Here is a 12,268-nt window from a genome sequence, read left to right on the forward strand (position 1 = left end):
TTAATTTGAATAGTTCTTAACATGTAATTAAAATTTTCTTAGAATTACACGTTAGGAACAGGAACACACACCTCTGACGCACTTTGACATTGAGTAAAAACCATCATGTAGTAACAGTTTCCACCGGCAGGGGGCAGTGAGGGCTCATCAGCTGCAGACTGGAGTCTTCTGCTCAGGGTTCTTCCTCCTCTCCTCCAGGCTGAGCAGCTCAGAAGCTGCAGACTTCATCGCCTGTCAGCGCTGGAGCAGCAGCAGCATGAAGAAGCCCAGGCTGTGGTTTCTGCTGTGGGTAAGAAAATTATTATTATTATTATTATTATTATTATTATTATTATTATTATTATTATAATTATTATACATTTTTACCCTTTGTTTAGCAAATGACTCTGTGCTTCCAGGTTGCTTTTGCATTTAATTTGTAATTTTTGCAGCTAAATCTACTCTGCTTTATCACAGCTGAGTGATAAACTCGTCTTCTGTTTGGTTCCAGAACATCCTTATTTTTTTGTTCTTAGTTTAAATGTCAAGTTTAAATAAATGTAAAAATCTATTTTGTTTACCAGATAAAAGTGTCTCCATCTTTAAACCCTTTAAAACATCATTTGTTTTGTCCAGCACTGCCGATGATCCTTCGGGTCTTCATGTTCCCTGGTTGCTGATCAGGAACATAGATGAGCTTTAATGACATTTTACTTCCAGGTTTGTGTTTTGCGAGTCCCTCCTGGGTTCTGTTGGCACGACCTGGACAACAGCGAGTACGACTGCTGGCCTCTGGACCAACCAAACGAATACAACATGATCGACTGTGGAGGTCAGATCTGCTGTGGGAGACCTTCTGTCCCTGTTTATTGACGTTTTAAACACATGGCTGAATTAAAAAAAATTCAGTAATCAACAACTAGAATGAATAAATGCATTGTTTAGAACTATAGTTCCCTCCATTTTTATTTTCACCTTTATAGAAAACGTGAAAAGGCCAAGAATAAATTCATGATTTAATTGTAGCAGCATTATGTCTCACTGAAAACCTTTGGAACAATTTAAACATTAATTTGAGAAATTTATCTGGTGGAAAATAAAAAAATTTAATTAAGAAGTAATAGTTTTAAACAACATCAGTGCTGCCTAGACTAGAAAGGCTTCTCTGCTGTGTGGTTGGTCAGGTATGGAGATGGCCTGGGTGGTGCGTCCTCCAGAGCTGGTGAAAACCGGCGAGATGTTCACCGTCACATACTCCGTCACGGCCCGGGACTCCTTCTACCAGTGGGCGGTCCAAAATGGCGTCTTCACACAGAGGTGAGGTGCTTCCGCTGGATAGATCTGAGACCCCGACTATGGGTCTGTTAGCCTGGCTCTGAGCTGGTTTTTAATCTTCATTCTGTGTGTCTTCAGCTCAATAACAGATGCTGCTTCTGCTCGATGGTTCTGTGAACATCAAGACTGTCCAGCAAGTTGGACAGAAGCTGATGGAGAAAACTGCTGCATCCATCATGCTAACATCCACTCCTGTCCAATGGGATACATGGTGAACATGGGCCTATTTGTTCTTCTTCTTTCAACAGTGTGATCAAATACATATTTATCATTAAGTACTCATACACACATGATATAAAACAAAGTAAATTTCCTCTATCTTTATCTTTCTTTCTAAAAACTAGAGTAAAATACTCAGCTTGCCGACTGTTTCAAATGTAGAACAGAAAACTAGACCAAACTAAACTTAATGTGCTGTAAACATTCTCCAAGCCTAATCATATCTGCTGGTTTCCCTGCTGGACAGACAGAGAGCATCTGTGGCCCCTGGATTCCAGATGATGGAAAAATCTTCACCCACACCATCTCCACGACGGGTAAGATGTCCCAGACCAACTGGACTTCCAAGGTAAGCTGCACACAACATTATCTGCTCAACAAAGTGCCATTTTATACCCCATAAAACTAGTTAAAAACTAAGTTCTGAAAGAAAAAACTGGACCAAATAATAAATCAAAACATCTTCAATTAGCTTTGAACATCCAAATCAATGACTTCTATTCAACCTGGCAAAGCTAGCAGTAACATGCATGTAGTTAGAGGAAAAGTGATAATTATGTTCCATTCTGTTGTATTTTATAACATTTTTCAAAAGGTAAAAAGAACTTTAATTTATATCATAATATGCAGATGATATACCGGTTTATGTCTCAGTGGCATTTAGGCTATAAATCAGAGTTCCTGTCTCCCTGGGCTCATATATAAAATGTAATTAATTAATTTCAGGGATTTTTTCATTGAATTATATTTATCTCACCTATTTTTATCAATGCCTCATAAGAAGCACAACTCATCGTCTTGCAGGTGGTTCTGTTCCATCCAGGCTTAACCTCGCTTATTGCTCACATCAGAGTTGGTACCATGCAGGCTGCACTGGAGGCAAAGAGCACTGTTGTGCCAGCTGTAGGTAGGTGGAGCGTTCATTTCATTCACATCTAAAAACACAAGACACTCTATTGATTCAATAAAGGCAAAAGACAAGACAGGAATATAATTTAACTGTTTCAAGTGGTAATCTGAGTGTTGACTGTAGAGATCCCCTAAGTGGTCCCAGACGTCCCAATATATTAACCAAATTGTAATGCAGGCTTATTTCTTGTTGCTTCAGTCCTTCAATGACATCCAGCCATTGTGTTGGTTCAGAAATAGCAGATCTGCTGTTGGTTGTTACAAAGTGCTAACACTTTACAGCTCAGAGAATTACTGTTTTTTTTGTCTTAAAATAAAATGAGGGACCAATGCTACACTAGGAGAATCACTAATCTCCTTCTACAGGACTCTAGTTTATAGCATTACCACAGATAGGTGCACCTGGTAGTATTATTTCAACCTGAGCTTCTTCCTTAAACCCTACTAAAGATTCAAGGCTGTTTTATATTAATACGTTAGATTCTTCAGAAAGATGGTAACTCTGATGCCAACAAACCCAAATGCTGTTTGGTGGTATTGTCTATTGGGAAGAGCTAAGTCCGCCCCAGCTTTGATTTCCTGGCTGAAGCCTTGAGATGTTGCTTCAAAATTTTCACTTTTCCTCATGATGATCTATGATCTGATTTGTGACGTGCATCAGTCACAAATCAGATCATACAGCCCATACAGCATAATGCCACCTGCCTTTTATTTCACAGTTTGGACAGTTTTCACAGACTTGAAAGCTTTCCCTCTTTTATCCAAATGCAATGATCAGTCATTATTGATCAGTTAAATTGAATTGAAAAATACTTTATTAGTCCCAAAGGGAAATTAAATGTAATTGCAACTCATCTTATCCATGGTTTGTTGAACGAGTTGTTGTAGATGCTAATAGCTGCTGGAAGGATCTTTTGTAGCGGTCTGTCTTATATCAGGTCTGAAGAAGCCCCAGACTGAAGACACACTGTTGGTGTTTAATGCTCTGATGCTCAGGGTATCCATAATGTTATTTATTTTAAGTCTTTTCACAGCCATCTCCAGAGGTTCCAGAGGAATGCACAGAACAGAACCAGCAAAACACTTCAATTTTAATTGCATCAGACTACAGAGATTGTCTTCAAAAATTAAGTTCTCTGGGTGTATGTCCAAAGTGTAGTCTGGCTTTTATTGTTGCTTTAAGAGTAATGGCTTCTTCCTGTTTGAGTGGCTTTTCTAACAATGTTAGTACAGGACTCCTTTCACTGTGGAAAATGATCCTCACTTACCAACTTCATTCACCATCATCAGAAGGTCCTTAGCTTTTTGATTCATCTCCACATTTCTCATCAAAGCTTGTTTATTTGTCAATCACCAATCTGCGTCCTAAAAGGTATGATGGCTGGACATTTCTGTGCAGTTTAAACTTGCATAAGACTGAACAGATAAACTTGGCACCTTCAGGCATCTTGGGCCCAAGAATGAACCAAACTTGGGGGGTCTAAAGTTCTCTTCCTGGTATTTTTGCTGGTATCTTTAGATTTGTTAATGACTCCACATAAGGAAGTTGTGTGTTTGAACTGTTGCCTTAAATCACACCAGAAGCCTTGAAAGCAAGGATATCTTACTTTGGGCTTTCTCAAACTGTTGTAAATTCTTTATTTTGGTATTCAGGAAAGAAAATCTTAATCCTAACTGATATTTAATGTGACAAAGGTCTAAAGAAATGGTGTCATCTGATCCAGTGTGTTAACACCTAGTTTCAACAATGCCATCCTGCATTTTACCTCCTTCAGTTTGTGGTGATAAAATCTGTGAGGAGGGGGAGTATTGTTCCACATGTCCAGCTGACTGTGGAGAATGTCCCATGAGTCCCGCCACCAAGGTGGCCATCGGCCTGCCGCTCAGCCTGCTCTGCCTTTCCTTCGTACTGACCGCCGTGGTGAGAACTCAGACGACACAACTGTGAACAGATTGGTACAAACCGATTGATTTACATTTGAGACAGAAAGAAATCTGTCATTGCAGTGGCTGAGATATCAGAAGGAAAAGCTGCTGTGGGACGAGAGCTGGATCATTGACTTCTCAACAATTAAACAAGGTACAGTTTATACAGGTATGAGGTAAACTGGAACATAATAAATAAAGTTAATATTGAAACTGCACCCCTCTGATCCTATCTTTGGTCTGAAAAGGCAGTCTAGAAGGTAAAGGTTCACAGTTGTCTGAAACCTTCTCTTTCTGTGTGTAGATCAGGAAACTCATATGACCATGGGCAGCATGATGAGCGCACCAGAGGGACACAGGGACAGCAACGTGAGCTGTGTGACTGCATTCAGCTCCTGTAATGCCCAACCAGCAAATTGGAAGGGACCGTTCACCTGCACCGGGATATAGTACGGCCACATGTTCAACCTCCTGTTTAATCCTTTTAAACCACATGCTGTCAGGTTTCTTGATGCCTCAAATTCTCTCCTCTGCAGTGATGGCAGAACGGTGGCGATCAAAAAGATCCAAACAAAGTCGTTCTCTCTGTCCAAGACCATCAGGGAGGAAGTCAAACAAGTCAGGTAAGAAACAGACAAAAACACTTTCATATAACTTGAGCTGTAAAAATCTCTGATGCTGTCTCTTTGTCTGTGTTCAGGGAGCTTGATCATCCAAACTTGAGCAAGTTCATTGGCGGATGCATTGAAGTTCCAAATGTTGCCATATTAACAGAGTACTGCCCAAAGGGAAGTCTTCATGATGTCCTGCTGAACGAGGAGATCCCCCTCAACTGGGGCTTCAGGTAAACTCTGATCTGGAGAAGGAGCAGCTCGTTGTGACCATCACTGTAACGACTTTCATTTATTGTGAATGCCAGGTTTTCCTTCGCCACAGACATTGCCAGAGGGATGTCGTATCTCCATCAGCAGAAGATCTGTCACGGCCGCCTCAAGTCTCTGAACTGTGTGTTAGACGACCGCTGGGTGTGCAAAATAACAGGTCATCAAGTTGTAATTGTCAAAAATAAAGAAGTACCTTTTACATTTCATTTTTCTCTGATTAAAACTTCAGTTTTTTAGGTGCAAACTACAGTAAATAGCTGGTAAATAGCATGGTTTAGTTAATATGTATGATAAACTAGAGTCTATGTAATGACCTTCTTCAACCATTTTTATGAGACAGTTACTTTGCTGGGAAAATTTTTGTAATTTTTTTCTGGTTTGTAAAGATGGGATTATTTTCAGATCCCGGACAAGCCCCCAATCATTTAACCATCTGTGTGACATAAAAGGTTGTAGAATGTCTTTGAATGCCATGTGGTCTCCATTTTCAGACTATGGGTTGAGGACATACCGGAGGGGAGATGGGACGGAGCCCTTGTCCTCCTATCAGCAGAGGCTCCTGGAGGTCTATATGCCACCTGAGTTTCAGACCTCCAACGTGGAGCCGACACTTGCTGGAGACGTATTCAGGTGCTGCAATCAGCTTGCTTCTTTGCAGAAGTACTTAGACCAGCTGTTTAAAGTCAGAAAGAGATCACATCTTAAAATGTAGGAGCTTAAAACTGTGAGTTTTACTAAGAGTTCAACTGATAACCAGTAAATGTGTGCCTTTTCAGCTATTCCATCATTCTCCTAGAAATAGCCACTCGCAGCGACCCTGTCCCAGTAAGTTGTGGTCTGTGGGGTCTTCTATATGATCAAATAGGAATAGAATGTTCCAAAGAAACAAATAATTGAGACAACTACTGTTCTGCAGCCAGAAGACTCTAACCTGGAGTGTGCGTGGTGTCCTCCTCTACCTGAGCTGATCTCCAGTAAAGGCGACAACACCTGCCCCTGTCCTGCAGACTATGCAGAGGTGGAAACCTACATGCAGGAATATTTTCAAGTTTGATGAAATTAGATTTAAAACTAATGACTCAGACCATCAATTTGATTCATTTTATTTAGCTATCACCAACTTACAACAAGGGACAGCTACAGGTATATAGAACTAAACAGAATTATACCTGTTCTAGTCCAAGCAGTTACTTCAAGTTCTTCTTCAAATCTTGAATAAAATGTTTACTCTGATTATAAGTTAGGTGGCAAGCAGGGTAATTTTAGCCAAACAAAAAGCAACAAGTAAAGCATCAAACCTTCTCAATGTGATGACTGAAACTTAATGTTGAAAAGACAAACACAATAATCACAAGTTTCTTTTTGCTTGGTTTTCACAACATTTGGATTTTTCGAAATGTATTTTTAGATTAAGCTGGAGTTACATAAAGCAATGATCATATTTTTAGATTTACCGATAATACATATTTTAACATCACTCTGGCCTAAACTCACCTGTCTTGATCTGCTGGTGTTCCCGAAGCTGATCCGCCGATGCCGCTCTAACAACCCCCTCCACCGACCCACATTTGACCAAGTCAAGAAGTTTGTTCACCGCATCAACCCCATCAAAGTCAGCCCAGTGGACATGATGATGAACCTGGTAAAGATCTGGCCACGAAAACATGCTAGATTATTCATGTTTACTGAAATCAAATTATTTTTTGAGTTAAATGATACCTTCTAACAACTAACTGTAATATCTGAAGCAGACGTCTGAAAGTCTTCTGGGATGTCTGGACGTCGACTGATGTTATTCTTTGAGGGATGTTGTTTGAGTCCGTCTTGATTCTACTGTATCTGCTGCACCTGAGATCAACTTTCTGTGTTCCAGATGGAGAAGTACAGTAAACACCTGGAAGTCCTTGTGGCCGAGAGAACTCAGGATTTGATGCTTGAGAAGCAGAAAACCGACAGGCTGCTGTACAGTAAGATGCTTAAAAACACCAGATTTATCCACAATAGACCTGAAATATAAGCTTTTAGATGTAATAATCATTAGTAACCTGTTATGGCCTCCTAATCACTGACCTAAACATAACTCACCACCGTCAGCATCTGAATGTGTGAATGACTGATTGTATTGTGAAGCGATTTGGGGTTGTCGGACTTGTTAAAGTGCTATACAAGTACAAGCCATTTACTGTTCACCATTTCATTAATACTGTTTTTGTCATCAGCTGCACCATGGTAAGAGGAAACAACCACCCATCCTTCCCTACCTCCATCTATTCCTCCCCCTATCCAATCATCTTTTCCTTCCACCGTCCAAGAGTTTGGTCTCCAAATCGTGTGAGAAGGGGACTCTTCAGCTGTGTCTAGTTGTAAAAGCAGGATGTTGTTGTGTCTCCTGAAGGTATGCTTCCTAAACAGGTAGCTGATGATCTACGTCTGGGGAAACCATTACAGGCCCAGAGCTACGTCAGCGCCACTGTCTTCTTCAGGTGAGACACAGTGAAGGAACCCTCCTGGCTCTTAGTAACGCTCTAACTGGATTAAAAGCTGGGATCATTATGTGTGTGTTGGGTTGCAGTGACATTGTTGGGTTCACTCAGCTGTCCAGTAGCAGCACTCCTTATCAGGTAGTCGACTTCCTCAACAAGCTGTACACAACGTTTGACGACATCATCGACAACTATGACGTCTACAAGGTGGAAACCATTGGAGACGCCTGTAAGTACAGACACACGGGGGGTCAAGTGCTTCATCAGTCACAACTTACAGCTGATCCCGTGGTCTCGTTAATCGTTGTCTAGACATGGTGGTGTCGGGCGTTCCTCAGGAGAACGGGATCCTGCATGCCGCGGAGATTGCCAGCATGGCTCTGGACCTGGTTGGTGTCTGTCGCACCTTCAGGATCCCCCATAAACCCAACACCCAACTACAGATACGAGCGGGAATTCACTCAGGTATGCATGCAGGCAGCTGGGGAACCCGACTGTGTTCGTGAATCGTTCTTTAAACATCCCCCTGCTTGTCCTGCAGGTCCGGTGGTGGCTGGAGTTGTGGGGACCAAGATGCCTCGGTACTGTCTGTTTGGAGATACGGTGAACACAGCTTCCAGGATGGAGTCCAATAGCCTGGGTAGCAATGTTGAACCTGCAAAAACGAATCAATGGCTTAAGGCACGCTCAGTTAAAGTCCTGAATTAAGAAGCTGCCTCTGTATCCTTTCAGCTCTGAAGATCCAGAGCAGCTCCAGCACCTTTTACCTGCTGGAGGAGATTGGTGGCTACGTGTTGGAGTGCAGAGGAACCCTCCAGGTCAAGGTGAGCCTCCCACCTCCACAGCATTCTACGCTTGGAACCACTGGGAACACTGTAACCGTCTGAACCCGTCCGCTGTCCCACAGGGGAAAGGTGACATGGTGACGTACTGGCTGGAGGGCAAGAAGACGTCTGGAGGGTCCAAGGACGTGGGAAACGACACCAGAGCAGCCAAACAACACAACCTAGAAGCAGAGAAGGAGAAGGACCTGTACTCGTCCGTTCCCGGGTTCATCAGCGACGACCTTCTCATGGATCCAGCCTGATCCAAAACTTCTCCGCAGATAATCCACGTGGTATAAACTAGGAATGGTCAGCTGTACTTCACCAGTGGTTGTAAATGTGTAGAAAATGTCTCAAACACATCATGAATGGTGTTAATTTAACTGTTTATTAGGAATCTTCACCTTTCTCAACCTTTAGAAAGTAATTTATTTATGTTTGTAGATATGTTATTATTATTATTATTATTATTATTATAAGTATGCACTGGTTTTAATGTAATGTTTTTAATTCAATTCTAACAGCTTTAAAAGTTTATCATGTAGAGCTCAGCCAATATAATTATCTCATTCACTGTTTTAACCATACCGTATATATTTGCATGTCTGTATGCCAATTTGACTCAAACTGGAGGTCATAAAAAGGTCAAATATAAAAGCTAAATGTATAAACTCTCCTACAGCAACTCAGTAAATAGTGGTGGGTATAATGTTAGTCAGATCGTTTTTTTTTATTTAGTCTGCCCACACCCAGCTTATGTGGTTCTGTTTGGTTTTCTTCTGGTTTGGTTTGGTTAGGTGGTCATTTTATCTAAATTAACTAATTTCATATGGAGGAACTGAGATCAGGTTGGTAAACTAGTCTAATATTTGGACAATGGCCCTGCTACCCACCCAGCGTCACAACATAGGTAAGAAAACTCCACCTGTGTAATCTGAGGACGTTTTCTGTGAGGTTAATTCAACATTGCTACATGTACAACGGTCTGAGTCAGGAGAAGAAGTCCTGTCCTTAGATCTGTTAAGATCAATTAGCTGAAACTTCCTCACTACTTTCAGTTTTGGCTTTAACTTTTAGACCCTAACAGCTTCATGCAAAGATGACCTCAGCAGTGAAGAGGTGGGAAAAAATGTCCCTTTTCTATGATAAAATGTCAAAGTTAGTGAGTAATTCTCTCACTTTACAGCAGCTGTTTACCAGAAAAGAAAACGCCGTTCAGTCAGCAGACTGGCCTGGAACCTGTACTGTTGTGTTGATCTTTGTTTGTGAGATGCAGCAGCAGCAGAAATGATAAAGCTTGTTATATAAAAACTGGTCGTCAATCGTTCTGTTTTATTTTAACTGGTAAAACGAGTGGAGGGTGGGGGGTTCACTGACCCAGATCGGTTCTGGTTCTGCGTCTTTAAGTAGAAGGTCGACACAAAGGCAGGCGAGGGAAAGCCTGATCGCAGCTGGAGAGGAGGACCGAACCGGAGACAAGAACCGGAGCTGAGCCAGGACCATCCTGCTGCTCCAGAAGCAGCAGGGAACCAGAACCCAGTGATGTGCTGTTGGGTCCGCGGCAGCAGCAGCATCTCATGACACCCGCTCAGTAAGATGGGAGCTGAATGTTGAAACAACAGCAGCTGGAGCGTTTTGTTTCTTCTGGGCTCATCTGCATGAGAGCACAGCTGCAGCAGGCAGCTCGCCTTCAGTGAACACACAGGAACAAAACCTCGGTCAGGCTCCCAGAACCTCTGCTGTCAGACGTTAAACTGAACAATCAGACTCTGAGAGGTGCAAAAGATAAAAGATTAAATGTTTGCAGTTAAATAAATAAATGTGAAGGCTGTTCCAGTCAATCATTGTTACCTGGATGATCAACGTCCATCTCTTACTGTCCTGAATATTGAATTAAAGGACCATCAGATCCTAATGTTTCCCTGCAGAATCAGCAGCTTTTTAAAAACTATAGTTTGTAATCCTGTTCAGAAACACTTTTTGTGATACTGGGTGAAACCGTCCTTCCATCCTGACAGTAGTCAGTACATTAAGTAATCAGAAAGAGGAAGTTAAAAAAAATTCTCTGAGGGAGCTGCAGGCTTGTAAAAACTCTGACCAATCCCTGCTGTTCGGTCCGAAGGGCAGGGATTGGTCAGAGTTTTGGTCCTGCCCCCCCCCCCCTGTCACTCAGGGTATCACCTTATCTACCGATTGTCTCACATGTCAATCATTCTGACATGTTTACGTAACCCCATTGTATGTGCTTCTTAGTTTCAACTTCCTAGTTGAGCAAGCACACTTCTAGTGTTTGTAGCCAGTTAGCTTAGCGGTTAGCTTAGCGGTTAGCTTCTGTGTTAGCCGTTCATTGTGGCTCCACTGCTCTCACTGTAGACTTTGAATATGAGAGTTGCAAGAAGCGAACCGCGTTCATGTTTATGAGAAGAAGAGGCTCACTAGAAAGAAATGAGACTAGAGTGGATTTTGGAGAAAAAAAAACAACAACAGAGCTAGGCTAGTGATCAAGGGAGAGAAATTAACTGATTAGACTGGACTGAGAAATGTGATGGTGATGAAACTTAGCTAAATTAATAGATTGCCACAAAGTTTTTAAAGGTACTTTATTTGCATCATCATTTCAGTTTGCTTTTTTATGTTCATTCACCAGTCATTTTAAGACTTCACCTATTTAATATTAACGCGGTCTCACCTGTCAGCATTTTACTGGGATTGCCTGCTTGTATAAAGCGACTATATTTGGCAAAATGACCGTCATGAAATGGAGAAAAAAGATGGAAAAAAACGGTCAGCTCTGGGAGGAAAATAGAGGAGATTTGAAAGGTAGATTGGTCTCTGGATCACGGCGCAGTTACATGTTCTGAAGCGTGTTGCTGCAGATCAATGCGTCTTTTATTAGGCAGCAGCCTGGTTAGAAACGCTCTGTGCAGCGACCATAAGGAGGAGATGGCATCACAGAGAGATCTTCTATAGGACCATTAAGGCTACTGACATTACCACGCAATACAGAAAATACTTTCTCACCTCTTATATATATCTTGTCTGTACATTTCTACGCTTTTTATTCATGATTATTTCCCATTATTTATTTACTGTTCAGATGGTGGATCAGCCAATCAGCTCTCTCTGTTTCCTCCATCTTCCTGCCTACACACTCTTAGACTCACTAAAAGGCCTACTCACATTTCTTTTCACTTTAGGAAAAGCCAAAGATGCTTTTTAAACATTTATCTTACTGAGGTAAAATTCTAAGAAAAATCTTAGAAGTTTTAAGATTTTTCCTGAAATGACATCACTAAGAGCTACTTTTAGTCAGAGGATATTTTCTAAATACTTGCACAAGTCTTTTCCACGTTCTAAAATGATTTACATGTAGAGGGAGTTATTAGTCCGTTTATCTTCCTGCAGGAGCTGCTGCGTCTCTTCTCAGAGAAATATGTGGAAACCAGGATTAACAGAAAACTGTCAGTTTGTACTGAGTGTTTAACAAATAATGTAAAACATGTGGATAAGACGTAGGGGATGGAGCACTTCACCTTCAGAACCTGGCCGCTGGTACAGCGATGAAATCTGGAGCTGCAGGATGACTCAGAGCGTCTGAAGACGCCTCATTCCCATAAACAACACAAAGAGGCTGTTTAATATGAGGAAAGCACGCCGGGGGCCACAAACAGAGCCAGGGGACTGAAGAGGGACGGTTTTTAATTACAGA

At 41.6% G+C, this 12,268-nt stretch overlaps 1 protein-coding gene across 1 annotated transcript; it reads left to right on the plus strand.

Annotated features, from left to right (window-relative positions):
* Positions 1-225: 225 nt before the first annotated feature.
* On the plus strand, positions 226-9,021 carry LOC105922123 (atrial natriuretic peptide receptor 1). The gene is made up of 23 exons (XM_036133432.1): positions 226-289; positions 700-811; positions 1,164-1,296; positions 1,393-1,525; positions 1,781-1,882; positions 2,338-2,440; positions 4,218-4,363; positions 4,450-4,522; positions 4,673-4,817; positions 4,905-4,991; positions 5,069-5,212; positions 5,288-5,409; positions 5,744-5,882; positions 6,029-6,077; positions 6,169-6,270; positions 6,775-6,894; positions 7,126-7,219; positions 7,648-7,735; positions 7,825-7,964; positions 8,048-8,200; positions 8,277-8,375; positions 8,468-8,559; positions 8,643-9,021. Exons 1-23 carry the CDS (start codon positions 257-259, stop codon positions 8,820-8,822), a joined length of 2,589 nt encoding a protein of 862 aa, XP_035989325.1. The 5' UTR covers positions 226-256; the 3' UTR covers positions 8,823-9,021.
* Positions 9,022-12,268: the final 3,247 nt, after the last annotated feature.

The sequence above is a fragment of the Fundulus heteroclitus genome, unplaced genomic scaffold (genome assembly GCF_011125445.2).
Source record: "Fundulus heteroclitus isolate FHET01 unplaced genomic scaffold, MU-UCD_Fhet_4.1 scaffold_62, whole genome shotgun sequence".
Classification (NCBI taxonomy): Eukaryota; Metazoa; Chordata; class Actinopteri; order Cyprinodontiformes; family Fundulidae; genus Fundulus; species Fundulus heteroclitus.